The 27,494-nt window shown below is 43.5% G+C and overlaps 1 protein-coding gene across 4 annotated transcripts; it reads left to right on the top strand.

Annotated features, from left to right (window-relative positions):
- NELFCD (negative elongation factor complex member C/D) lies at positions 1-25,687 on the top strand. 4 transcript variants are annotated; one of them, XM_053249656.1, is made up of 15 exons: positions 1-149; positions 1,928-2,040; positions 2,174-2,283; positions 2,762-2,871; positions 4,559-4,666; positions 6,052-6,204; positions 7,507-7,637; positions 9,807-9,972; positions 10,295-10,429; positions 12,761-12,900; positions 16,285-16,399; positions 16,648-16,743; positions 21,085-21,225; positions 23,473-23,602; positions 24,532-25,687. In XM_053249656.1, exons 1-15 carry the CDS (start codon positions 84-86, stop codon positions 24,564-24,566), a joined length of 1,749 nt encoding a protein of 582 aa, XP_053105631.1. In that variant the 5' UTR covers positions 1-83; the 3' UTR covers positions 24,567-25,687. The 4 variants fall into 4 exon arrangements, 3 of the variants coding, with proteins under 3 accessions (XP_053105631.1, XP_053105632.1, XP_053105634.1); XM_053249657.1 differs by lacking the exon at positions 1-149 and adding an exon at positions 177-362; XM_053249659.1 differs by lacking the exon at positions 1-149 and adding an exon at positions 294-431.
- Positions 25,688-27,494: the final 1,807 nt, after the last annotated feature.

Genomic DNA, 27,494 nt, shown 5'->3' with positions numbered 1-27,494 from the left:
AGGCGAGCCGCGGCCGCGCACAAGGCGGAGGAGAAGGGAGGGGGTGGAGCCTGGTGGGCAACGGGGCGGAGCCTGCGTGTCTCATGGAGGAGCCCGAGTTTTTCGGCGTCAGCGCCGCGGAGTGGGGGGATGACGGCGACGGAGGGGGGGTGAGCACTCCGGGGGGGGGGGAAGGGGCGCTGGAGGGAGGCTGCTGCTGGGCCCGGCCTCCATGGTGAAGCGGCCAGCCAGGAGGATGGGCGTGTGGTTGTTTTTAAATCTTAAGCACCCTTATAATAGGCAATTTCTCCAAGTAGTTCCGGCCAACCTGTGGTGTGCTCCAGATGTTGGTGGACTACAGATCCCATCATCCCCACCTTGAGGTAGGGTAGTGTCCAGTAGTTGTACTCCAGTTGGTGCTGGACTACAACTCCCATCATCCACACCCTGAGGTAGGATGGTGTTTACAGTGGTGTAATCCTTGGGTTTCCATTCCCAACTTAGGGTGCTCCAGGTGTTGACGCTCAGCTCAGAACTGTGTGTCTCCATCTCCCTAAGCATTCCCTTTTCTGTATCAGAAATGTACCTGTGGCTTTTTCGAAACAGTTCTTTTAAGTGAAAGGAGGAGTGGGTGTTTTTATACATTCAGCTTTATAAGAAAAGAAAATAAGAAAGATGCAGTAGCTGAAGTGTGGTAGGAATGAAAGCCGATACTATAACGGACTTAAATCACAATTCTATGCTTCTAGGCTTTATTCCCAGGAAGTTTTTCACACAGGGCTTTCGAAGCACTTTAACTTGCATCTCCTCCAGAATGGGGGGGGGGCATTCACATATCAGTCAGATTTACCCCAAAGTCCCCTGTGAGTTATCGGGGAGCAGTTCATACACAATTTGGGGTTTTCACTGTGTATTAGAATGTAGCCTGATTTATATCTGGGGTAAAAAAATCCACTGTGTGTGTTGTGGTTTTATTAAGAACTTCGAGTTTGCAGTAAAGCCTCCCAGTAAACTCATAGTAAAGCCTGCTGTGTGTAAAAGTCCCAGGTAGGTGCAAAGGTGCTGCAGTCATATAGTGCAATTCCATGCATCTCTACTTGGGAGTAAACTCCAGTGAGTTCAGTGGAGCTTACTCCCAAGTAAGAGTGCCTAAGATTGCAGCCTTTTTTTTAGAATTCAAACATACGATAGTAACAAAGGATGCTGCTTTGTAATACTACCAAAGAATATGATGTCTTAAGCAATTTGACCAGAATGTCAATTGTATCAGGAAAATATTTAACTGATGGATCATTATTCACAAACAAAATGCCATGGATAAGTCCAAGTTATCTTGCTTGTTATTGATACATATTTTTTTCTGTTAATTTGTCCATGAACCACCAAGGGCCACATTCATCAATACCATGTTCTAGTACAGATTTTTCCACTGGCAGCCTAGTTGGACTGTTACAGGGGAAATCCAAAAGCAGCAGCCATGCGACATCTTTATTAGGGTCAACTAAGATGTCACAAATGTGCAAGCATTCAAATTCAAAAAAAACTTGAAGAATAGTTCTGTGGCAATGGGATTTTGCTCTTGTTGCTTTTGGATTTCCTTTTGATTAATATTAAGATACTTGGTGCAAAATGCAGAACAGGTACTAAATCATGTTTGTATATTCACAGCCTGGGTAGATGTTGCCAGAGGATTTTTTTTTAAAGGAAAGTATTAAAGATAGCCTTTTCTTCTAAGAATGAGTAATAAAAATACTATAGTGTAAATATTAAAACATAGTTCTATTTTTGAAATAAAAATCCTTTCTTGCTTCTTTGCTTTTATTGACTGTTGAGCAGGGTCTCAGAACCTCAGGAAAAGAAAAATGCTAAACTTACCTAGCTAGTACATAACAAGAGAAATCCACTGGGTGGAAAACTTGACTGTTCCAATTCTGCTCTTTTTAAACAGCAAGATGATGAATATGGAGAAGAAGATGATGCTGAAGTCCAGCAGGAATGTTTGCACAAATTTTCTACCCGTGATTACATAATGGAGCCCTCAATTTTTAATACTTTAAAAAGGTGGGTGCAAAATAATTACAGTGCTAGACAGGACTGTGGAAAATGGCATCTTGATTGTTAGATTTTTACCTTGAAATCTCTTGCTACTTGATTCCTTAGACTTTGTTTCAATTATGTTTAAATCTTTTCATAGGTATTTCCAGGCAGGTGGCTCTCCAGAGAATGTGATCCAGCTCTTATCGGAGAACTATACTGCCATAGCTCAGACAGTAAACCTGCTGGCTGAGTGGCTAATTCAAACAGGTATGTTGCCGTTAATTGTTTTAAAGTTAACTGAGTGTCTAATGCAGGGCTGCCCAACTTCGGACTTCCTGCAGATGTTGATCTACAACTCTCATCATGTCCACTGTGGCTGGGGATGATGGGAGTTGCAGTACAAAAACAGCTGGAGGGCTGAAGTTATGCAATCCTGGTCTAACACTTTAATTAATTAATTAATTAATCTAATTAATTAATACATTTCTATGTCGCCCAAAACGCAAGTTCTGTGTGTGGTTTACAAAACATTTGATTGACAAAACTTTAAGATGCAAATAGAAATTTCACATGAGAGCTTTTGCACAAAATAAAAATGACTGTTAAATAAATAAACATCTTCTGATTGCCTCCTGGTTAAATGCTGTAAATGATGTGTACACGCTTGTCATAAGAGGTAGTCACAAAAACATTAAAGAATTGTTGCTTGACAGAAATTAATACACAGTGACTTCTCTCGTTGCAGGAGTTGAGCCAATCCAAGTCCAGGAGACAGTAGAAAACCACTTAAAAAGCTTGCTCATTAAACACTTTGATCCTCGAAAAGCAGATTCCATTTTCACAGAGGAAGGAGAGGTAACACAGAGAATGTAATGCTGAGAAATGTGATAAAGCTCAGTCCTTCTCAGAATAATTGCTGACAGGGGTAGGCTTAAAGAACTTATACGAGACTAGCAGAAAATACTGTTTGCTTTCCACAAACCTCTTGAACTAGTTTAGCATGTAACTTTATTGGGGCTGCAGAATATGTGAGTATATGGGGAGATGGATTCCCAGGTTGGTTGTTGACCAAGAACTGACCCCCTTAGCTTTAGGGATGGACCACATTGGGTTGATTCAGGCTGTCCACTGGGACCTTTGCTTCCCATTTTAAAGATGTGAATGGAGTCCGAGACAGTTACATGCTTACATAGGAGCTGCCTTATACTGAGTCAGACCCTTGGTCCATCTAACTCAGTATTGTCTACACAGACTGGCAGCGGCTTCTCCAAGGTTGCAGGCAGGAGTCTCTCAGCCCTATCTTGGATATGCCAGGGAGGGAACTTGGAACCTTCTGCATGCAAGCATGCAGGTGCTCTTCCCACCCCCATCAGCTAAGGCAGTGGTTCCCAAACTGGGAGCCTCCAGATGTTGCTGGACTACAACTCCCATCATCCCCAGCCACAATAAATTGTAGCTAGGGCTGATGGGAGTTGTAGTCCAGCAACATCTGGAGGCTCCCAGTTTGGGAACCACTGCCCTAACAGGAATATCTTACAATGCTCACATGTGTAGTTTTCCACTCAAATGCAAACCCAAGCTTACTTAGCAAAGGGGATAATGCATGCTTGCTACTAAGGGTGTGCACAGAGCTGTTCTCAGCGGTTTGAATTCGAACCAAACCACCGGTCCACAAACTGGTTTGTTGGAACCGGCAGGCAGTCAAACCAGTTTGTCCCGATCCAAGGAGTTTTGTTTATAAAGGGGATTCCTAGCTCTAAAGGGGTTTAGGTGGTAGGTGGGGGAGAAGGCTGGTGGCCCCTCTAGGCCCCCCCGGCACCCCCCAGGCCCCCCCGGCACCCCCCCCCTGTAGCACGGGTTGGCTGTGGCCCACTTCTGGCCTTCACACATGCGCAGCGGCCGGAACTGAGCCACCGCCAGCCAACAGGGCCACCACACCACTGCCAGTATGGTGCCCTCTTGCTCGCCCTTTGAACTCCTCACCAATTTCCCCTCTACAAGCATAGTCCCTTGGTCTGGGCTGAACTGGTTCGATGTGAGATGGGCCCAGTTTGGACTGGTTCTGCACACTCCTACTTGCTACCACAATGCCACTTAAGGCTACTTCATCCATTACTTCTTTCAGCATGGAATTTAAGTGTGTGTTTGTTTATATTTGAATATAAAGATCTTTTTACCATAGGTACACCAACTAGGAAGCCAATATGTGCAATGACACACATTCACAGTGAAAGACACTGATGTATTATATGCCATTCATATGGCATGTAACAGATTACCATTCATATTGCATGCTTTTCCCAATATGTAGATTGTCTTGTAATGCATTCCACCAAGTAGACTGAAGTGAAGTTACTAATAATGAGTTCATTGAGCAGAGGGATTGAATCTTGGTCTCCGAGAGGCAAATTCCTCACTTGATTTTTGCACAGTTGCACTGTTTCTTCCCCTGTTTGAGTAATTCTAAAACTGCACTAAAGATTCAGAAAAACATTCCTTGGCCTCTTAGACTGTGTAATTCTGTTGCTCTGGCTTTTGGCAGACGCCAGCATGGCTAGAACAAATGATAGCCCACACGACATGGAGGGATCTCTTCTACAAACTGGCTGAAGCCCACCCAGACTGCCTCATGCTGAACTTCACTGTCAAGGTAATTAATACCCATTGTTGTTGTTTTGGAGGGGGTGGTCAGCTTCTTACCACAGCCACAAGTTACGAGAGGGCACAAGCCAGCGTGGTGTAGTGGTTAGAGTGCTGGACTAGGACCGGGGAGACCTGAGTTCAAATCCCCATTCAGCCATGAGACTTGCTGGGTGACTCTGGGCCAGTCACTTCTCTCTCAGCCTAACCTACTTCACAGGGTTGTTGTGAGGAGAAACTTAAGTATGTAGTACACCGCTCTGGGCTCCTTGGAGGAAGAGCAGGATATAAAATGTAAAAATAAATAAAATAAATAAATAAAGTGAGCAAGCGAGGAGATCCATTCGTTGGCTAAAATATTTCAGGAAATGCATAGGATATTTGGAGTGCTTGATGTGGGAAGAGCACATGGTGTATGTATGTAGGATTTGTTATGGCTTGGTGATATCTTCTTAGCTTAATTGAAGTTCACTTGCAGCTATTCTGTAACTATGTATCACCTTGTTTTCAACATGGTTGCAACTGACTCTTGGTGTTGACATAAGCCGCCAAATTATGGCCTTGAAAATGTGAAGTGTGCTCAAAAGTCAGTGGTTGACATCTTAATGGTGCACATGTGCTCCTGTGTACAGGGCTAATCTCCCTGCTTCCAAAAGGGAGGCTCTCTTGCACAAGAGTGTGACATTTCTTGCTGCTCTCTCCTTGTTCTGTAAGTGCTCCTTGATCCACAGAAACATCTCCTTGAGAGTTGCATGTAATCCTCGGGAACAGTTTTCTGTGGGTGAAAGAATGCTTCTGGAGCAAGGGGAGAGCTGTGAGAATCATCGCAACTCTTGTGCCCCCTTTGGAAATGAGGAGAGTGCTGCCTGTGTGCTTTTAATGCACTGTTAATCAGGATGTCGGCCAATGAATTTGTGTGTATTGTTGAGCTCTGTTCCTATACTATCAGCTTGGAAATAAGTCTTTGCTCTTAATATACATTTTGGGTTTGGATTCTGGCTGTCCATATGAGGAGCCCAACATCATTCTCACCTGCTTGCTAGCACATTGGCAATATAGTCTCTCTCTTCTTCACAAAGATAAAAATGTGGCAAGCTAGGATGCAAACAGAGTTGCCATGGTGAGCATGGGCTTCTCTGTGGCTTGCAGTGTTGCGTACAGCTCTGTAGTAGCTTATGCTCTTGATAGCCTCTCCCTCCCCCCCCCTTTTAATCCAGATTTTAAATTCTAAAATATTTGGTGTGTTTACTATTCTGTTTCAGTTCCACTCAAATTGAAATTACCATGTTTAATATGTTAAATAAATAAATGTGGAGGTACTGGTGAGCATGAGCCTTCCTGTGGTCTGCAGTCCTGCTATTGTCTGAGCTGCCATTGCTGCTGCTCTTGTTGCAGCTTATCTCTGATGCTGGGTACCAAGGGGAGATCACTAGTGTATCGACAGCCTGCCAGCAATTAGAGGTCTTTTCTCGAGTACTACGTACCTCTCTAGCTACAATCTTAGATGGTGGGGAAGAAAACCTGGAGAAGAATCTACCTGAGTTTGCTGTAAGTGCTATCTTGTCGTCTCCTCTTTTCCCGTTCAAGATTTATTTTGTTTATCTATGATACTTCATCTATTGCAAAGGTTCCTGAATTGGGAATGGTGCAACAGGCCTTGCATGAACTGCATTTTGATGCTTTTAAAAGTTTTGGACCATTTCCTAGGATATCCTCTTTCCCTGCTGATTCTGGAGAAGCAGTACAGTATTTGTTGAGATTTCTCTTATTAATCACTAAAACTGTGAAGATGGTAGTAGATGGTATCCCCAAGACTTTGGTTTGGAGCGGTATAAAAATCCATTAAATAAATAAATAAAATAAAATAATAAATAAAATTATCAGTAAAAGCGGAAGATCTGTCAGTGTATACATTATTGATCATGTTGCTAGTTTGTCAATGGGGTTCCTAAAGCCACTTGCATGCTCAGAAGTAGGAAGCACATTGGCACTTCCTGCAAAAACCCAGCTTAGGGGGAGAAACCTTAATTTCTCCCCCCCAAGTTCTCCATGAGGAAAGGAGACATGTTTTTTTCACCTGCAAGCTGGGTGTTTGTAGGAGGTGTCAACAGCGTCTTGCTGGAGCTGCTGTCTCCTACAAAATCCCAGTGCCAAGGAGACAAAGTGTTCCTCCCCAAAGTGTAGTGTGGAGGGGGGATCCCTCTCCCCACTAGGCTTTTGCTTGAGGTAGCAGCAGTGAGGCAGTACTCAGCACATGGACAAATATCCATCTTTTCCCCAACTTTATATTTACATTCCAGTTGGACTTGGGGAAGGGAGAAGAAGTTTGCAATCACAAATGTCTTGATTAATAAGCCAGAACTTGGTTCCTCAACTCCAAGCTTGGATCTCTTTTTTATTTTCCCATTCTTTTCAAAGCATGTGTTGAAATGAAATGCCAGGGGGGAAATCACCTGAGTTTGCTTCCATCAGTCTTCAGACATTGGCTGACATCCAGGCTATGACTGTGCTGGTGCAACCGTGACTGATAGCCAGACTAACACTGTGGCAGCACAAGAGGGGAGGGATGATTTTTGACTGTGCCCCCTTCCCTCTGAAGCCCCACTGTGCCTCCCAAAAATATATCCCTGAGGGCTACATGAGCCTCTGGGACATATTTTCAGGAAGCACAGTGGGCTTTAAACGAAAGGAGAGACAGTCAAAATTGCCCCTCCCTTCTCACACAATGACACAGTGCTAGTTTGGATGTCAGCGATCCCTATTACCCCTTGACAAGCACCATATGTTAATTAAAAAATGAATTCTTTTTCCTAGAGTGGCCATAATATCTGTGTGTCAATGTATTTGCAGAAAATGGTGTGCCATGGAGAACATACATACCTCTTTGCCCAATCTATGATGTCCATATTAGCCCAAGAAGAGCAAGGTGGCTCTGCTGTGCGCAGGATTGCTCAGGAAGTTCAGCGATTTGCTCACGAGAAGTAAACTCTTACTACATTATTCTTCACTTACACGCAGCTTCAGTTGCCCTAGTTTAGCTTGATGCATGCCCGGTGGGAAAGGAAGCCAGGCCTGCTCCATACTTATATGACATTTTGAGAGCTTAGCCAAACTGAACCTGGCATGAAAATTACAGGTGGAAAATACTGTCACAAAATATCAAGCCCACAAACTTCCATTGTGTTTTCCCAAAGCAACCTGGAAAAATAAACCGCCCTGATTTGGAAATGCACAAAATCTGTGCTCCAGGATATGTGCAGGCTTAAAGTAGTCTTGTTCACCATTCAGGATGCTTCCAAGCTGGAAGGCTGCCACCATGTCCCACTGTGGTGTTCTAAAGCAGAGGTAGGCAACCTTGGCTCTCCAGCTGTTGTTGAACTACAACTCCCATCATCCCCTGCCATGATTTATTGTGGCTGGGGATGATGGAAGCTGTAATTCAACAACAGCTGGAGAGCCAAGGTTGCCTACCCCTGTTCTAAAGTAAAATGAGAATACCTTTTCCCTGCGTTGGCCTTAAACAATGAGAACATGCAGATAAGAATTCCTGGTAGCTGCTCCAATACAGTGAAGCTGTTTGTCCCTGGAGGCTTATCCTTGCCTGAACATCTTTTAGACATGTTTGTCGTTTGATTTGGCAATTAGTAGCTGGGATTATGCAGATCTGGGCCTTATTTTCTTAATTGGATGCATTCTGGAGCCTACCTATCTAACTTTTACATTTGTTCAGTTGTAAATCTCCAAACCTAAACTCTTAGGATTTTACATAACACACTATATATCTAAATATGTGAACAAATAACATGTTGTTAACTGACATGATAGCCAGCACAGTGTAATAGTTAGAGCATTGGACTAGGTCTAGGGAGACCCAAGTTCAAATCCTCATTCAGCCATGAAACTCAGTAGGTGGCTCCATGCTGGTTACTTCTCTCTCAGCCTGATCTACCTTACAGGGTTGTTGTGAGGATAAACATGACCATGTATACTGCTCTGGGCTTGTGAGAGGAAGAGCAAGTTAAATGTGAATAAGATAGAATAGAACAGGGTTTCTTAACCTTGGGTCCCCAGCTGTTGTTGGACTACAACTCCCATCATCCACAGCCACAAACACCATGGCTGAGAATGATGGGAGTTGTAGTCCAACATAATCTGGGGACCAAAGGTTAAGAAACCCTGGAAAAGAATGATAGTCATTGGCCACATTTGCACATAACATGAAACCATATGTCCAAATGCGAGCAACCACAGTTAAAGCTAAAAATGAACCTTCGGTTTTCCCTTGGTTTAGCTGCTCTTAACTCCATTTCTGCAGTGCTAGCGTTGCATCCAAATGCTGGCACTGCAGTGTGCCCCTTAAGCAACTGAAGTTGAGGGAGGAAGCTCCTCCCTCTCTGGCTGCTCTTGGCTTCCAGGGCTGTCCTTCATTAATGACGGAAGTCCCAGCAGCCAGTTCCAACCCCTCCTCTCTGCAGTCAGCGAGGCTGCAGTTAGATCGCTCTCCATTTCGTCTGAATGCGGATGGGGGAGTGGGGGGCCATTGGACCCGCGGTTCTGCATTACGTCCGAAGGTGGCCACAGTATAGCTTGCATACATACAGTGCAGTTAGCACTTGTTCAATGCCAAATGCATCTAGCCCAGGGTTGTACAGCTTCAGTCCTGCAGGTGTTGCTGGACTACAACTCCCATCATCCCTTGATTATTGGTCACTGGCTGTGGACAGTGGAAGTTGTAGTCCAGCAACAGCTGGAGTGCCGAAGTTGTGTAGCCCAGTTGATAATGACCTCTTTCAGGTGGAAACCCACTCTGAAAGATGTTGCGCTCTCTGGGTGTGTTTAACGTGCCCACCACTCTTAAAAGATTGTTCACATGCTTGACTCTACTCATTCTACAAATTGCCTAAATAGTGCTTAGACTGTTGGACTAGGACTGGGGAGACCCAAGTTCAAAACCCCATTCAGTTATGAAACTCACTGGGTGACCCTGGGCCAGTCAATTACTTCTCCGCCTACATCACAGGGTTGTTGTGAGAATAAACACAAGCATGTATGCCGCTCTGGGCATCTTTGAGGAAGAGTGGGTTAAAAATGTAATAAATAAATAAAATAACCCCCCGCCTTCTTATTTCCTCCTTGTCCTGCTTGTCCAGAGGCCACGATGCCAGTCAGATCACTCTAGCTCTGGGAACTGCTGCCTCCTACCCTCGTGCCTGCCAGGCGCTCGGTGCCATGCTGTCGAAAGGAGCTCTGAACCCGGCGGATATCACCGTTCTCTTCAAAATGTTCACGAGCATGGATCCTCCTCCAGTAGAACTGGTGGGTAGCACTCTTTTCTTTGGGAGAACCCGCCTGGATTCTAATCTTGCATTCTGCAAATGAATGGAAGCTTCTTCCTTCCGTGGAGTACAAGGTTAGGATCTGAAGGGAGGAAGGGAAAAGAAGTGAAGGCAAAGTACATCCCATGGTGGGGGAGAGGCGTAAGCCACGGCATGCCTTGGTATGGAGGAGGGAAGGAGGAGAAAATGCACGCGGGCAGTACAACATTTAATGTACTCGGGCAGTACAACATTTCTCCAAATGCTAACATTTCTCCTAACTAAGAGGACAGTGTTCTAATCAAAGAACATTTTCTTTGCAGATCAGAGTTCCTGCTTTCTTGGACCTTTTCATGCTGTCGCTGTTTAAGCCTGGTGCTAAGATCAACCAGGATCATAAACACAAATATATCCATATTTTGGCATATGCAGCTAGTGTTGTGGAAACCTGGAAAAAGGTAAAACTCGTTAGAGTACTGTTCCCCTGCTTTAAGAGTAAACCAAAAATAAGGCATTTGTTAATCCCCATCATTATTTAGGATAAAGTTCTACACTCTTTTCCTTCCAGAGGGTACAAAACACGAAAAGCATAGCTAAATGTTTGGTATGTGCGGACAAATCTTGTAATTATACAACTAACCTGCAAGGCGAACCAATATTGGCAACCCTTTTATTGCAAGTGGGGAGCAGAGGCTGAGCTCAAGTCATCTGGACTATCATTCTTCTGAAATGATCCTGTTGACACGTCTTCCTTGCTGCTGCTTTGAATATGGCACAGGATGTGGTGGGTGACTGATGGACTCGGCTTTGTAGGGGTATATGGGTGCACATGTTGTGGTATAGAAGGCCCTGCTTCAGTTAAAGGGCCATAGAAGTGCATATTCAACAGAAGTCAGTAGGAATTATAGGCCCATAGGTCAGAGTAGTAAGATCTTTAAGAGTATAAATAGGTAATCTTCCACACCATTAAAAAAGATATACCATTGCCTTTCTTCCTTGTATTAAATCAGGAATATCTATGCAAAGTTATTTGGGAATATCTGTATAAAGAATTACCATATTTACATGCATAGTACCCACCCATGGCAGGAGCCTGCATCTGCCTAGAGCCCACAGTTCAGTAGCTTTCCCATTATAAGTCCAAAAGCCTGCACCCACCCAGCTGCTCTCCTGCACATTCCTCTACTGCTGATTGTAAACTCTACTCCCCACGCTAGCTGCTTGCCTAGAAGAAAACTGGTGAGAGGGCTGCTGCTTCCTATGGCAGGAAGAAGGGAGAGAGCGCATTTCAGCTGCCTCCTCACACCTGCATGATCCAGGGATCCTCTAAAAATTCTCCAGCAGGGAAGCACTTGACAGCCAGAAATGGTCTCTGTGAATGTCTTGCTAGAAAACCCACACCTCTTTAAGTACCCGCACCCTCCATTTGCAGAAAAATGGATAAGATGGTACTCCAGAAAGAAATTTTAGACCTCTTTTAATGTGTAAATAAAAGATCTTCCAACTCAAGCAAACACATTTCAATGTCCATCCATCATTATCAGTGCTCTATTTCAGGCAGCTGGAAACACACAAGATTAAAGGGCAGGAGAAGTTGGGCAGGAGAAGTTGGGGAGAGAGAAGATGAGTGGCTCTTCACAAAACTCATCCTTTTATAGGCCAATACATTCCATTGCTTTCTTTACATCAATAGTTGGTTGTAACTGTTCAATATACCGTTACGGATATTGATGGATTAACAGCGGTCTGCCTACAAGGTAATAAGTTTAGGATCTGTGGTGAATATTGTACACACACGGATTATCAATGGGAAATCGGCTGGCCCCTTTGCTAGCTGTAAGCTATATGAATTCTTTAGAGAAAAGTATTACCAAAACATCATATAAGAGGTCTATTGATCTTCTGATCATTACAGAGACTGCAGACCACATGGATCATGTGTATAGGGAACTGAATAGATGGAGGAGTGTAAAATTGACCAGGGAACAGCCAAATGGTCAGGGATGGTTACTGTTCCTAGACACAGAAGCACAGTTGAGAAGGAATGGCATTGAGACCAGATGGTATAGACAACCAGCAAAGAAAGAGTTAATAATGAACAGTAAGTCAGCACACCTGCAGATGATTAAAGAGCAAGTGAATGTTATACAGAGAGCTGTGGGAGCTTCATCGGATGAAGAGGTGGAGTTCTCTAGAAGAAAAGTTGAAGAATTCGTTAGAAAGAATGGTTAAGCTCCCAGTGGATCAATCTGAGGATAAAATTTGAGGAAAGGTTACCTGTACTTAAAGTCATTTGTGTGACTGATAGTTTAATCAGGTAAAAAAAAAGGTTCCTGAGAAAACATGGATTAAAAGCTAATGTAATGTGCACAGCACTGATGACTGTTTGAAACCCTGGGCTAAACATATGAAAGAGAAACATGAAGGAAGAGCTGTACAAACAAAGGTGTGTGTTCTGGCTAATGAAGGAAATACAGTGAACCATAAGATTGAGGTGGCTATGTATATTGAAACAAGTTTGCTCGAGTTGAAAGATTTGTTCTGTTTAAGCATTAAAGAGGTCTAAAGGTTTTGTCTGAAGAAATGAATAACCCGCAGGTTCTTGGTGAGAAAATAGGATAATCTCGTCTGTTGAGCAGCTCAAATAGAATACTTGTATAGAACTCAAAACATTCATTTTCCAGAAAAATTGACAAACTAATCCATATGGTGGTGTGTGTTTTTCCTTTAAGAAGCTAAACATGGATGACTCTTTTTGCTTCCCAAACCGTATTTCATAACATCCTTAGAACAAGAGGGTGAGCATAAATAAAGATGAACTCAAGTCCACTTCAAAAGCTGTAGAAACAGTCCACAACCTCTGCTGCAATGAAAATAAAGGAGCTTCTGAACTTGTGGCAGATCTAAGCACCCTTTACCAGTGCATCAGGTAAGCGTCTCCCTGGATATAGGCTTCGATTCATTGTCAAGCAGAGTTTCCATTAAACAGTATTCTAAGGAAGCAAGGAATTCCCTTCTGCACTTGAAATCTTCCACAAGCTCCTTCTTTGAGAGCTGCATATTTCGTGTAGCAAAGCAATCTGCAGGGCATTGTCTTTGTACCAAAGAGCATGGAAATCTGATGGCAGTTCTAGAGTCCTAATATTGTGACCTGTATTTCTAAAAATTCAAAGACTGCCCCCAGCGATGAAGTGGAAAACCTTGAGTGTGAGGGAGATGTTCCTGGGAAATGCTTCAAAACTAGAGAGGGGGGATCAAGCAGCTGTGAATCTTCACTTGGTGCTGCCTGACAGTGTTCTGTGTCACAGTGTCTACTCAACAGAGTTTGCAACGAAGAAGGTTAAGAGAAACGTAATCTTTGTGTATTAAATAATTACAGCCTGACAATAATTTAGGGAGGAGAGCCTGTCTTGTGGTAACTAGCATGACTTGTCCCCTTAGCTAAGCAGGGTCTGCCCTGGTTGCATATGAATGGGAGACTACATGTGTAAGCACTGTAAGATATTCCCCTTAGGGGATGGAGCTGTTCCGGGAAGAGCATCTAGGCTCCAAGTTCCCTCCCTGGCATCTCCAAGATAGGGCTGAGAGAGATTCCTGCCTGCAACCTTGGAGACACTGCTGCCAGACTGTGTAGACCAGTGTTTCTCAACATTATTTGCGCGCAGTTTCCCGGACCAGCCGTTAGTAAGGGGGTTGCCCCCCTCATCCCAACCCCACCCCTTGGCACACTCCCCCAAATAATTTCAAGCAGCTCTCTGGAGCTCATTTCTAGGCAGTCCTCACTGCTGGATAATGTTCGTTTCAAGGAAGTGAAATGAACGTTATCCAGAAGCAAGGGCTGCCTGAAAATGAGCTCTGGAGCGCTCCTGCCAGCCTGAATTTTTTTTTTTTTGAGGGGGGAGGTGGTTTTTATTAGTGATGCCTTGTGGACCGGCACCAGTCCGCGGACCAGTGGTTGAGAAACACTGGTGTAGACAATACTCAGATAGATGGACCAACGGTCTGACTCAGCATATGGCAGCTTCCTGTGTTCCTGGTCTCATCCAGCCCAGTGATCTGACAAACATTGCCGCTACCACCAGTTTGTTTTGATTGTCTCTACTAAACAGCCCTTCAGACCCTTGTCTCAGGGGTAGGTAGAATGGTGAGACATCTAAGCGTAGGCGTGGGGAATACAGACACAGATTCAACAAGTGTTGAATCAAAACAGTGAAATTTTTACTTAAAGCAGAAATAGTTCAGTTCAAACAGTAGGCTTTTATCAAATCTTAGATATGAAGAACAGTAACCATAAGAGCACAAGGAACAAGTAAGTGCATCCAGGTAACCTATACTCTAGGGTAGCTTCTAACACGGTTCCCACCTGTAGCTTTTCTTGGTCAGCTCACTCCCTGCTCTGCACTTGTAGCAGGCCTCTGACTCTCTGCTTCTGCAACAGGCCTTGCTCCTTCTGCCCAGCCCTGGCAGGTTCTGGTGTAGTCTGTTCTTCAGCCTGGCTCTTCTTTATGCGTTAAAACTCTGCTCACTTCTTTTGAGTTAACCAGTCAGGGCAAATGTAAACCAGGCAAAAAATTAACAGACTCCAGACAGAACAGTTAGAAAGCAGCCGTTACAAAGAATAACAACTTTCAACTTTTAACCTTTTATAACTCAAAATGAGGAACAAGCAGCCATTTTAAACATAGCACAAAAGCAAGCAAGCATCCAAAATAGAGGATTAGCTCCATCATCTACCATTACAATCAGTTTTCGGATTTTGTCTGTGTGCCAGATCCATGCTTTCCAGTCTTAGAATCTCTAATTTTGTGCTTCTCTTTGCTGCAGATATCTATTAATACTATAGCATAGGTACCCTTAGGATTAAGGTTGTTTCTGTGCCCTGCTCGCCTTGACCTTGCCTGTTAAGAGATTTCCAATCATTAAGTCATCTTTAAAGCACAGTAATTATGCCAGTTCTCACCTGATAATTTAGTTTTAGACTAGAAGATGAGCTTTGCTTCCAGTTGATCTCCTTCACATTTTCCTCTTGATTTATTTCCTGGCAGCATTTGAAGAGGTGCTTTTTGTAGACACTCATGCAAGTTTGTTTTTGAGTGAATAAATAACAATAAAATAAATACAGTGGTCCCTCTACTTACAAAATTAATCCGTTCCGAATGCACATTTGTAAATCGAAAAATTTGTAAGTCGAAAAGCGGTTTCCCATAGGAATGCATTGGGAACGGATTAATGCGTTCCGGAGCCTAGAAAAAAGACCCAGACCCCCAGTAAGGCTTGCAAACTGCACAGGAACATTTCTTTTCAAGAATAAACAGGCAGTAAACAGGCAGGCAAGTCAAGGAAACCCCATCTAAAAATTTGTAAGTCGAGGAAACCCCATCTAAAAATTTGTAAGTCGAAAAAACCGCATCTAAAACCGCATCTAAAACTGCCGTTTGTAACTCGAAAAATACTTATGTCGAGTAGTTTGTAAGTCGAGGGACCACTGTAAATGCAAGAGGTTTGGTCACATGCCTGCATTTCCAAGACACTGGAAATCTTCGGTCTTGGGAAGCCTCTCTCTAAGTTGGTTCTGTTGCTTCCGTCTTGCTTCCTCTCTACTTAACTCGTATCTTCTGTACTGCAGAAAATTACTAAGTTCTATATCTGCATTGCTAATAACATTTTCCTTGCTAGTAAAACTTGTACAGCAGCACTTAATCCACACACACCTTTCCTGAATAGTGGAGTTTAAAGTACTCCATGCTGACACCCTTGTAGCAAGAGTCTTCATTGCTTTCGTTTAAGGGCCACCTTTTCTCTTATTAAATCAGGTGTATCAGCTTCACTCTCTGAGGACCCCCCACCCCACCCCTTTTTCTCTTTGTGAGTTAGCTTTGTACTGTAGCTTAGGGTTTCCTGTATCTGGCTACCAGCTTGGGATCACAAAGATACATCAGAATGCAAAAATGCCTAGTTCCCCCTCAGCAATTCTGTATGTGAAGGTAAGGCAGAAGCCCCTGAAATTGAATGCTGTGGACCAGAAGAGGATGTTTCCATGTTGATAGAATTGTCTAGCAAGGTGTGGAGAATCTGAAAGAGTTGTCAAGACAACCAATCCTGTAAGTGGAGGATTAGCAAAAGAGATAGTCTTGATATACATTCAGGCAGCAGATTAATATTCATTCATTCATTCGATTTCTATGCCACCCTTCCAAAAATGGCTTATGGCCGTTTACACAGAGAAATAAAAAATAAATAAGATGAATATGTTGCTCGTTTAGGGAGGATGTCTGAACCCTGTATGTTTAGTGTGGATTTCTTGTATCCTTAGGTTTCCAGTTGTAGCAATGGGGGTCCTGAAATGGGTTGACTGGACGGTATCAGAGCCCCGCTATTTCCAGTTGCAGACTGATCATACTCCAGTGCACTTGGCATTGTTGGACGAGGTAAGACCCACCTTCTATGCATGCTGTGCTAAAAGCAAGACCTCATCTTGTGCCAATAATGCTGAAATTTGTGACCATTCCTTGTAGTAAGCCAGTTTGGTTGATACTCTTCAGAACTCTAGGATGGGTGGTAGCACTAGATATTCTCTGTTCTAGCAAGATGCATCTTAAAGCACTTGTCTCTTGAAGTGCAAGTGTGTGTAAATAGAAATGCAGGGGATCTTACAGACTTGCCTTCTGTTTTGCAGATCAGTACATGCCATCAGCTACTTCACCCTCTGGTCTTGCAGCTTCTTGTCAAACTCTTTGAGACAGAACACTCTCAGCTTGATGTTCTGGAGCAGGTGATTTGAATTCTTCTTAGGTCATCCTTTCCTTTTCACTTCTGAATTCCCAAAGTGAAGTGGCTTGGTTGGTGTGGATTTTCTCAAGGAATCATGGGAGTTGTAGTTTTGTGAAGCTGCTAAGATGCCTTGCTCACTTCTATGAGTACAGTTTCCACAATTCCTTTGAGTGTAGCAATCTGATTACTTAACATTGGGGATTCTTCAAATCTGCAGAATTTGGAAGACTTCTGTAGGAAGGATATTGCAAGATTCTTACAGAATATGGCTCTGCTTGTTGAACCCTGATCCAGAAACTAGCTTTGTTCCCATAGTCGTTTACATATTAGGCAACAATTAGAACAACTGGATTATTAAGTTTTCACTAGAGTTTCTTCTACATCTTTTCTCTGAACAAGGACATTCTTTGAGTCTTGCAGTCCTCATTGGGACAGATAGGAACAAAGGAGGCCACCTTCTACCAAGTCAGACCAATACTAGCTCAGTATTGTCTACACAGACTGGCAGCAACTTCTCCAAGGTTACAGGCAGGAGTCTCTTTCAGACCTATCTTGGAGATGCCAGGGAGGAGACTTGGAACCTTCTGCATGCAAGCATGCAGGTGCTCTTCCCAGAGCAGCCTCACCCCTAAGGGGACTAACTTAAAGCGTTCTTTTGTAATCTCCCATTCAATTGCAAACCCACACTTAGCAAAGGTGACAATTCATGCTTGCTATTGCAAGACCAGTATCAGTGGTTCCTAGTTCTCAAGACCTTCAGTGGAGGGAGATGTTGGGGGAACAGTGATGTAAAAAGTCATTTCCCTTGCCCAGGTCTAGGAAAGCAAGAGCAGCAAGAAAATTATTTTATTTATTTATTTGTTTGTTTGATTGATGTTTATACCGCCCTTCCAAAATGGCTCAGGGCGGTTTACGATTAAAACAAAACCATTAAAATCAATTTTAAAAAAACAACAACAATTAAAACATCATAAAACAGTAGTCAAACAATGAAAAACAGGTTACAACCTTAAAACCAATTACAACTGTTTACAAACCCTGGAAAACCAGGCCAAATGACATGAAAGTGTGTTATCAGGCTTAGGTAGTACAAGATGTTGGTGTCCAAATAGAGTGAGGGCTTTTCCTTATCTAGGCAGATCATATAGTCTGGTTCAAATCATGCTGCTAACCCCTGTTGTTGCAAATCGCTGCTTATCACACCCCATCTTTGCCTCTGGGGTTGATAATTGAGAGCCAGTTGAGAGCCACTCATGAGGGTCAGATATGGCCAGGGTTGCCAGTTGCTGGCCTCTACTGTGGAATATTGACCAATACTATCTGGGGATAAGCATTGCTAGCTAGAATGCCTTGCATAAATTGGGATCTGCTTTAGTATCTTGAAAAGAATAGGTGGAGAGGTCCAAGCCTCTCTGACAGCTCCAAACTGATTGGGTGGCTCATTGTTGAGGAAAGGGAGCTCTGCATTTACTTTACAAAATATTAAATGCAGAACAATACATAGTATGATATCGCACAATACTTAAAAAAAAAAAAAAAACAGCCACCTCTTACACACTAGCTTCCTAAAGATCAGTTCTCAGTTATTATTAAAGATGTTCCCAATCCAAAACATTAACCCAAACAAATCTGAGCACATTATGAATGACACACATCTTTCATTAATCTGAATGTAACAAGCAGGTAATATTTCACCATAATTTCTCTGATTGATAAAAAGTATTAAATCTTGCCAAACCTCAAAGAAAGAATATGGTTTTGGTTGTCCTGTTCTGAGATTCAACAAATGGGTTAATTTATCGGTCATAGCAATAAGCCAGATCTGTTTGTTGTACCATTCATCTGCAGATAACACGCTTCCAATTGTTTGTTATCACCATTCTGGCCACTACCCACACATAAATCACCAGCTCTTTAGATTGTATTTTCTTATTATCTTCAGTTAATATTCCCAACAATTCTAGCTGAGGATCTATCTTAATTTCCTGATTAATGATTTTACCCATTTCTACAGATACCAGCCCCCAAAAGGTTCTAATCCTTGGACACTAGGAATGTGCATGAACCAGTCTGGCACCTTCTTAGGGAAGCGGCAAACTGACGCAGGCGCCCGCAACTAAACCAGTTTGGCCGGGCAGGGAGCAGTCCCCTTATCTGCTCCGCTGCTGCCCCACTGCTTTTCTGGGCATGGTGCTCGCTCTAGCAAAGGCCGTGAGCAGCTGCAGCGCTGCTCTCTGCATGTATAGTGGCCATGTGTGTGCAGACTGCAGCAGACAGTGCCGCAGCTCTGTGCAGCCTTTGCTAGAGCAAGCACTGTGATGAAGCTGCAGCAGAGCAGGTAAGGACCTTCTCGCCTCCATTTTAAGGGAACCCCACCCCATCCCACCCGTTGCTGCCCGAGCCCGTTCAGGCACATCCGCCATAGATGAAAATATGTGCCCTTCTCGTTACAGTGGTTCCAGCCGAGCATTGACTTGTTTTTAGTTTTTTATATATGCCAATTTTACCAGAGTCCTGTACCATCTATAAACTATTTAAAGGTAATTTTCTTTAATTTGGAGAGAAGATGGAAATATAGGTTTAGAAGACCAGATCCTATTCCAGTCCCTTTCATCAATGACTGTTTGGAGGGATGTGCACGGAACTGGTCCGGCACACCTTTTCTGGAATGCTGAACCGGTTCCATCAACCGGTGCCCAAACTGGTTCGAGTGTGTTTGTGTGTGTAACTTTAAGAGGCAGGGAAGATGCTGCCTACCTGCCAGCCCCCGCCCCGTGGTGACGCAGAGAGGAACACTGCAGTCCGGCTTGCCCGCTTTTAGAGAGAGTGCCGGCAGGGGGCGGGCTGGCAGGGATGCAGCGCCTTCCCTGCTTTAAAGTTACCTGTCCTCCCAGGAGTACACAGAACCAGTTCCGTGCGCATCCCTAACTGCTTGTAGGTCCTTTTCCCAGACTGATTTTAATCCATTCAGTGGTGATCCCTGATGGTTGAAAGGTACCTGGTAGCTAGAATTTGAGAGCCCAGCCTTAGCTTCAGAAAGGCTGGCACTAGTGATTCCTGGCTCCTTGAATGCTTTTAGAGCTTTTGAAGGAGACAGTGAAAGTTGCATCTTCCCATAGCTATACATGGAGGATTTAATTGATGAGGCTGAGAAGAGATCCTTCACTCCTTACACATCCGCCTGTAAGACTGGGTTCGCAGACATGAATTCAGAGGCTGTCATCCTCTGGTTAGATATATCAACAACTGCTTTTTAATATTGTCTCCTATTTCTTCCCCCCACTGTGATGTCCATCCCTCTGCTTCCCTCTCCCCCACTCAAAATCAGGTTTATATAACTTCATTGGCATAATGTATTGTGGTCTTGGAAGGCAGTGATAACTGATTGGCATGAAGCTTAAGGTAGGCAAAAGGGAATCGTTCTTCATGCAGTGCCTAATTTTAATGGAATTGATTACTGCAACATGTAATGGCACCTGGTTTTAGACAAAGGATTGGACAGGTGCATGGAGATTAGATCTATCAACAGCTATAAACTGTGGTAGTTAAATTGAACCTCCATGTGTAGAGGTAAAATAGTTCTGAAAACCAAATGCTTGGAGCAGACAAGATGGCTGTTGTCATGGGTTGCTTGGGAACTTCCGAAGGGGTACTTGGAAAGTCAGCAGAATAAGGAAGGCAAGCATCCATCCAGGAGTGACCTCCTGTTTCTCCATGCCAGAAAAAGTGAGGCATTTCTGGAGGGCAATTGATCTTTCTTTTCATGCCCAGCTTGAGAGAATTGAAAGAGTGCTCTCCATCCATATGTGACTGTTGCTGCTGTTGCAGCTTCAGCCCAGGGTTTACTGTGTTAATCAGATCAGAGAGGGAGAGAGCTGGGCTGGCCTTGGTGGTATTAGTGAGCCTACAGTAAGTGCAGTTTGTTACAGAATTAACAAGTCCTTGTTACATCCGGGGTTATTTGGACTGAAAAATGGCACTATGTAGTTGGGATGTGCACAAATTGTTTCGGCAGGGTGGGGAGCGGGACCTTTAAGGACGAGTAGAGCAGGTCCTTACCTGCTCCTCCACTGCATGCGCAGTGGCCATGTGCATCCCGGCTCCGTGGGCAAGCTGCTGGGTCAGTGCAGCAGCCGCGTGCGGACTTCCGAGCGCCACAGCAGGAAAAGCAGCCGGGCAGCGGAGGAGCAGATAAGGACCTGTTTTACTCATCCTTAAAGGTCCCTCTCCCTGCCTCGCCGAAGAAATTCAGTGCATCCCTAATGAATGCACCAAATAATTCTGTGCACATCCCTTCCGTGTAGCTCACCGAGTGTCTGACAGATTGCCTTTGTTCTTTCAGCTGGAACTTAAGAAAACCCTTCTGGACAGGATGGTTCACTTACTGAGCCGAGGCTATGTTCTTCCCGTGGTTGGCTATATCCGCAAGTGTCTTGAGAAGCTGGACACAGACATTTCTTTGATCAGATACTTTGTGACTGAGGTCAGTGATACCCTGGAGAGCTGGAGGATAAGCTGGGCTGATTATACACACCACTTTCATTTGCCTGGCACATTAGTTCCGGAGGCCTTTTGCTTAGTGAATGTATTTATATCCTGCTTTTCTCCTTGCAAGTTTTCCAAGTGGCTTACAGCAAATCAAAGCAGTAGAAACAGAGATTTAAATATAGAAACAAATAATTGTCCATTTAAAGTCCAGGAAAATAAAATAGTTTTGCTTATCAAATGACACTTTAATTACACGCCTAAATCGGAGGTTCCCAACCTGTGATACTCCAGATGAATCTGGGGATGATGGAAGTTGTAGTTTACAACATCTGGAGTCCCACAGGTTGGGAATCTCTATCCTGAATATGACCAACTTGGCACCAGATGTGGCTCTTAAGATGATCTTCAAGAACAATTAGATTCATACACGTCCTTTAGCCATGGTAGGCAGGCCTCAAGCAGTGTTTCCTGTAATGGGGTTTCCGAGATGTTGAATACAATTCCAGTCATCTCCAGCCAAAGGCCACTGCCGCTGGGGATGATGAAGAGAGATGTAGTCAAACACATGAGGCCACACTGGTTTCAAGCTCTTTAGAATGTGTTAGGTTAAAACTAGCACTTTGGACAGCACCTAGAAGCCAAGTGGTAGCTGGTGAAGATCTGCTTCTGAGGGGCAGAACTAGGCCTAGTGGGTTGAAACGACAAGGAAGTAGACTTTGGTTAGACATTAGAAAGAATGTATTCACTGTAAGAGCTGTTAGACAGTGGAATTGTCTACCTTATTCAATGGTGGGCTTTCCTTCACTGGAGGTATTCCAGTGAGATAGGACGAAGCCGCTCTGGGAAGAGCAGAAGGTTTCAAGTTCCCTCCCTGACTTCTCCATGATAGGATTGAGAAAGATTCCTGCCTGCAACCTTGAAGAAGCCGCTGCCGGTCTGTGAAGACAATACTGAGCTAGATAGACCAGTGGTCTGACTCAGTATATGGCAGTTTCCTATGTTCTTGTGAGGTTTTCAAATAGAGATGGACAGCCATCGATCAAGGGTGCTGTAGCAGTTTCCTGCACTGAGCAAGGGGTTGGGCTGGAAGAACTCCAAGGTCCCTTCCAGCTACACTTCTAATACCAACAATACTGTATTTTTCCTAATAGAAGGCAACCTTGAATTAAAGAGGATGCCTTAAAGAGGGGAGGTCCAGTTACAGTTGCCACCAGCTCATTTGGCAACTCGGAACTGGGCCTTCTTTGTGTCTGCCCCAGGACTTTGGAAGATGTTCCCTATCAAAATAAGAGCTTCTCCATTTCTGATTGCTTTTAAAAAGACCTTTAAGGCACACCTGTTTTTTTAGGCTTTTAAATTGGGGGATCCTGTAGAGTGGGTGGGTCGGTGGCGGGGAGTCAGAAAGGAGAAAATGGAATAAACTCTTTGTTAAATCTACATAAGATTATTTTTATTTATTATATTTATATGCTGCCTGATATATACATCTGTAGGTGGTGTTTACTTTGTCTTTATGAGGGCAGCAGCTACAAAACACTTGATGAACAACCTGGCAACTTACTCTGAGTCAGTTTGCATTGCTGTGTGGTTTTCAAAGGCAGCCCCACTTATTTTGTGTTAAGGTGATCTGACCTGGATAACTGTGGCAAGGCTAATGTGCCAGTTGCAGCTATTAAAGATTAAGAGTTTTGATCACAAGGTACACAGTGGCTGCAGTGTGCCTAGAAGACAAATGTCCAAAATGTTGCAAAACAACTTATTCTAAGGATCCCAATATGTGCTGAGACTCAAATATTTATCAAAGGATAAAATTATATGAAGACAAATCTGCTTTGCGGGTATATAAACTCTGAGCACACTTTGCTTCCTCTATGAAACAGTGCAACTTGAATACATTTGGATCCTTGAATTAATGATGTTTGCATCGTTTTGGATCTTTCCTTTTTTGTTGCTAAATGCACCTGGTGATGCCACCCTCCCTTGTTACTTCATAACTCTGTGGTGACACCCATAAGCTTGTACACCTTGCTTATCTCTGTCTTATCTGAATAATCATCAAATTGTTATGCTCCGCTGTATTGTGTACAACCCTTTTTCAGAATGGCAAACGTGTATGCAAGATTGGATTATGCTGCTAGACTGATTTTGGATTGTGGGGGTGGGGGAATTAATCAGCCACTTCCTTTACTGCCCCACCCCTTAAGCATGGTAACCCACTGTCTTCCCATTTCTGACATCTCAGGTGCTGGATGTGATTGCTCCTCCATATACCTCTGATTTTGTGCAGCTTTTTCTTCCAATCTTGGAGAATGACAGCATTGCAGGCACCATTAAGACAGAAGGCGAGCATGATCCTGTCACAGAGTTCATAGGTAAAGACAAATGTCTGGGTGTGAGTTGCCTGTCAGTTATTTGATCTCAGGAACCCTAACAAGTTCCCTGAACGGAGGGCTCTTGAACAAAGATCTTCTTTCAGTGTTCTTCATCAATGCCAGAAGGCAGAGTGGCTTATACTATTTTGCAGCAATTCTTCTTTTCACTAGTGCAGAGCTTCAGCTGTGCAGGAGAAAGAATGGTGCTGGCCTAATCCTGAGATTTGAACTTATTAAAGCTATAATGTAAACCTGGAGATGGCATTTCCCAACCAGTGTGCCACAGGACACTGGCTGCGGTACCTGCTGACTCTCTCTGAGTTGGCTGCAAAGTGCTTTTGGAGCTGATTTGCCCCATGATGCACCAAGAAGGACATGTCATTCCTAAAGCACAAGGGAGCAAGCTGGCTCCCAAAACAGGGTGTTTAAGCTTCCTGCTTCTGGAGCAGTTGCTGAGTGCATTATGGGGCGAGTTGGCTCCCAAAGTGGGGAGTTTATATTCCCTGCTTCTAGTCCTCAGTCAGACTAAACAAAAATCATGCAGCAGCTTTGCTGCCACACACACACACACACATTGTGACTTTGTTGTGGAGGTAGTGTGCCCCAATTCGTATTGTTTTGCTTTTTTAAGTGTGCGTTTGGATGGAAAAGGTTGGGCAACAATCTCTTATCTGTTAGTAGTTAATATTAACAAGTTACAACAACAGAGTGTCTTACGACATCTTAAATATTATTATTAAGAGTCTAGATCATCTTAAAGATGAGGGTGTGTGGGGTTGGGTTAGGGGTGGTGGAGGAAACGGTCTGCAAAGTGAGATTAGAGAGATCAATGCATACTTGAAAGCAAGGAGCATGGGAGTCAGTCAGCTGAAGTAAATCAGATTCAGTCCCAAGTGGGTCAGCATGTCTTTGTTTTTTTCCCTTCAAAGCTCATTGTAAATCAAACTTCATCATGGTCAACTGAAGCAGAAAAAAAGAAGCTAACTACTGATCCTGTGGATTACCCTACTCTGAGTGCTGCAGTATATAGGATAATACAAACAGCACTGAACAAAGAATGAGTCTGCTGATCCATTTTAAAGAACAACATGCTGGCTGTCTGGCTTGTGACTTCAAGCATAAAATCTGTAGTGTTTGCTTAGCAAAATGGAAGAAATGTGATGCAAGAGTTAGCAATGTTACTCTTTAGAGCAGGCCTGCTCAACTTTGCACCCCCCCAGCTGTTTTTGGACTACAACTCCCACAATCCCCAGTCACAGTGGCCAGTAGCCAGGGATTATGGGAGTCGTAGGCCAACATCTGCAGGAGGGCCGAAGTTACCCTCCTGCTTTAGAGGCTTCCTTGGGAATTGCATTTTTTCAGTGTGTGATGGATTGTTTTCAATATGTATGGCTGGCTATTCTAGGATTTAAAATGGGGAATTGCCTCAACATCACCAGCAAGTAACTTTTGCAAATGGAAAGGTGTTGCAGAACTAGTTCATCCACACTCTTTGGTCTTTGGTCATCGTATACACAACTGTGGGGTAACTGACAACATTATTTATTTGCCTTTGAGTAATGAATATCATAGATGTTAGTCATCCGGTTAATGACACTGGCTTACATGATGAGGAAAATTACTCAAAGTAATTTGCTTGAAATTAAACGGGCAAGTTAGGCAATGCCTTCTTTGAGTAACTTTCCTCCTCATGTAAGCCATTGTAACTTGTGAACCAACCTTAAGTTATCGGTCACAGAATAGCTATGGTACCCTTTGGGTTTTCATTTCATTTCAGAGAGCAGTTGTAAATAATTGCTAAAATGTTGACTTCTGCAAAACTTTTGTGCATCACAAATGGTTATCGCTAGTTCTCTGCAGATGCTGGTGAAGAAACACAGGTATCTGGTGTTCTTAAACTGTTAACCATTATTGGTAAGCTTCATTACCTTAAATTTGTCAGAATGCGACAAATTTAAGGTAGCTCTATATAACCTTTCTTAATACTGCCTTGTCATCACCTGTTCAGAACGAAAAGCTGGAAGCATAACTTATACTTTTTAATAAGCTCGCATTTAGCTATAGAATGTTGCTTTATTCCATCAATTAGTTGCTTGCCTACTTTTGTTTCCCATCCACTCAGGACTCGGCTTAATAAGTTCAGTTTCATCTCCAGCAAGAAAAATGGCTCTCGCTGTGGATTGTTAGGGTTTGTGAATTCAGACATAGCGGCAATCCACAGTTGGCACAAACCATGGTTTGCAAACTCCTTCCTGGTTGAGAAGACTTGGAATAGGGTCTCTGTAGCAGAACGATGCATCCAGATGAACTGGTGGCACCCAAAGGCTGGCTTTTCCTGATAGTCTTAATGAGTGGCTTGGATCATGTAAAGGAAAGGCACTCTCTCAGGTAATCTGGACCTAAGCCATTTAGGACTTTAATGATAATAACCAGCACTTTGTACTTTGCCCAGAAACATATTGGCAGTACAACTGTTTAAGAACAGGCATAATGTTGTCTCTCCGGGATGTCCTGGAGACCAGTCTGGCTGCCGCATCTTGAATGAAGTTTCTGAACTACGTACAAAGGCAGCCCTACATAGAGCGTATTGCAGTAGTCCAACCTGGAGGTTACCAGCTGGTGTACCACTGTTTTCAGATCGTTCTCCTCAAGGAATGGGCGGTGTTGTAGAATCAATTGCAGCTGGTAAAAAGCGCACCTGGCCATAACCTCTACACGAGGCAACCAATAGCACTCTGAAGCTACGAACCTGTTTTTTCTGGGGAAGTGTAACCTTGTCCAGAACAGGCAGTTCTAACCAGCTCTTACAGATTACAACCCCCAACAACGAGCACCTCTGTCTTGCTTGGATTCAGCTTCATTTTATTATCCCTCATCCAGCCCTTTACTGCCTGTAGGCAGGCATTTAAGGGGCTAATGCCATTTCCTGATATTGATGACAAGGAGAAATAGATTTGGGTGTCATCAGCGTATTGATAACACCCAGCACCAAATCCCCTGATGACCTAACCCAGCAGTTTCATGTAGATGTTAAAAAGTATTGGTGATGGCTGAGGATTGGTGTGTTTAGAGGATATATACACAGATTAGACAACTTCAGAGAAAGAGAGGTCTGTAGCTGTTAGTCATGATGGCTGTAATGTGCATAACCCAGATTCAGGGGCAGTATATCTTTGAATATCACTAAATGTGGTCAAGATGTAGTTCAAATTCCCAAACAAGTGGACAAATACTTCCTCCTCACAAAAAAATAAGTTAGGATTACCTTACGAAAAAATCTATCAAGATGGAAAATACACCAGATTGTGGACAATATAGGCAAATACATATTGACCACCAATCTGATTCCATACCTGGATTTACCCCATTCTTCCAGGATTTGAGAATAAGCAAGCACTGTTTAAATTCTGTTCAATTTCTTTTTGCTGAAAAGTTCTATTGGCTGATCATTTGCCAACTCAACAGTTTCTATGGGAATTTTCCTGCCCCAAAAGAGGGCCAAGACAAGAGAAGCCAGTTTGGCCCTCCCTGTATTGAAAAGACTGGAGCAAGGAAACCTTGTCACGTGACCTGTAATCTGCAGGCCCCTTCTTCTACCAGCAAGAGCCTAGACTCAGGATTCAGACATGAGAGAAGCAATGGAATGAAACTAAACAAAGCTAGGATTAAATAGCAGTGATTAAGGTCACATAGAAGTATTTAATTGATTTAATGCAATGAAATATTGAATTTCTTTTCTTGTGAGGGCCTGGCCCCATTTGGCCCTAAAGAGGAGCCTCCACTGGAAAGATGACAATTCCCGGGCAGGGCTGGCTGCTCTAGCTTCGTCAGCCAGATAGGTTCCAATCTGTGCCTGCAGCTGATGGGAGGCTTGGAGACTGTGGCTGTCAGA

This window comes from Hemicordylus capensis, chromosome 4, assembly GCF_027244095.1.
Source record: "Hemicordylus capensis ecotype Gifberg chromosome 4, rHemCap1.1.pri, whole genome shotgun sequence".
Lineage (NCBI taxonomy): Eukaryota > Metazoa > Chordata > Lepidosauria > Squamata > Cordylidae > Hemicordylus > Hemicordylus capensis.
This window is presented reverse-complemented; position numbering and strand designations above follow the sequence as displayed.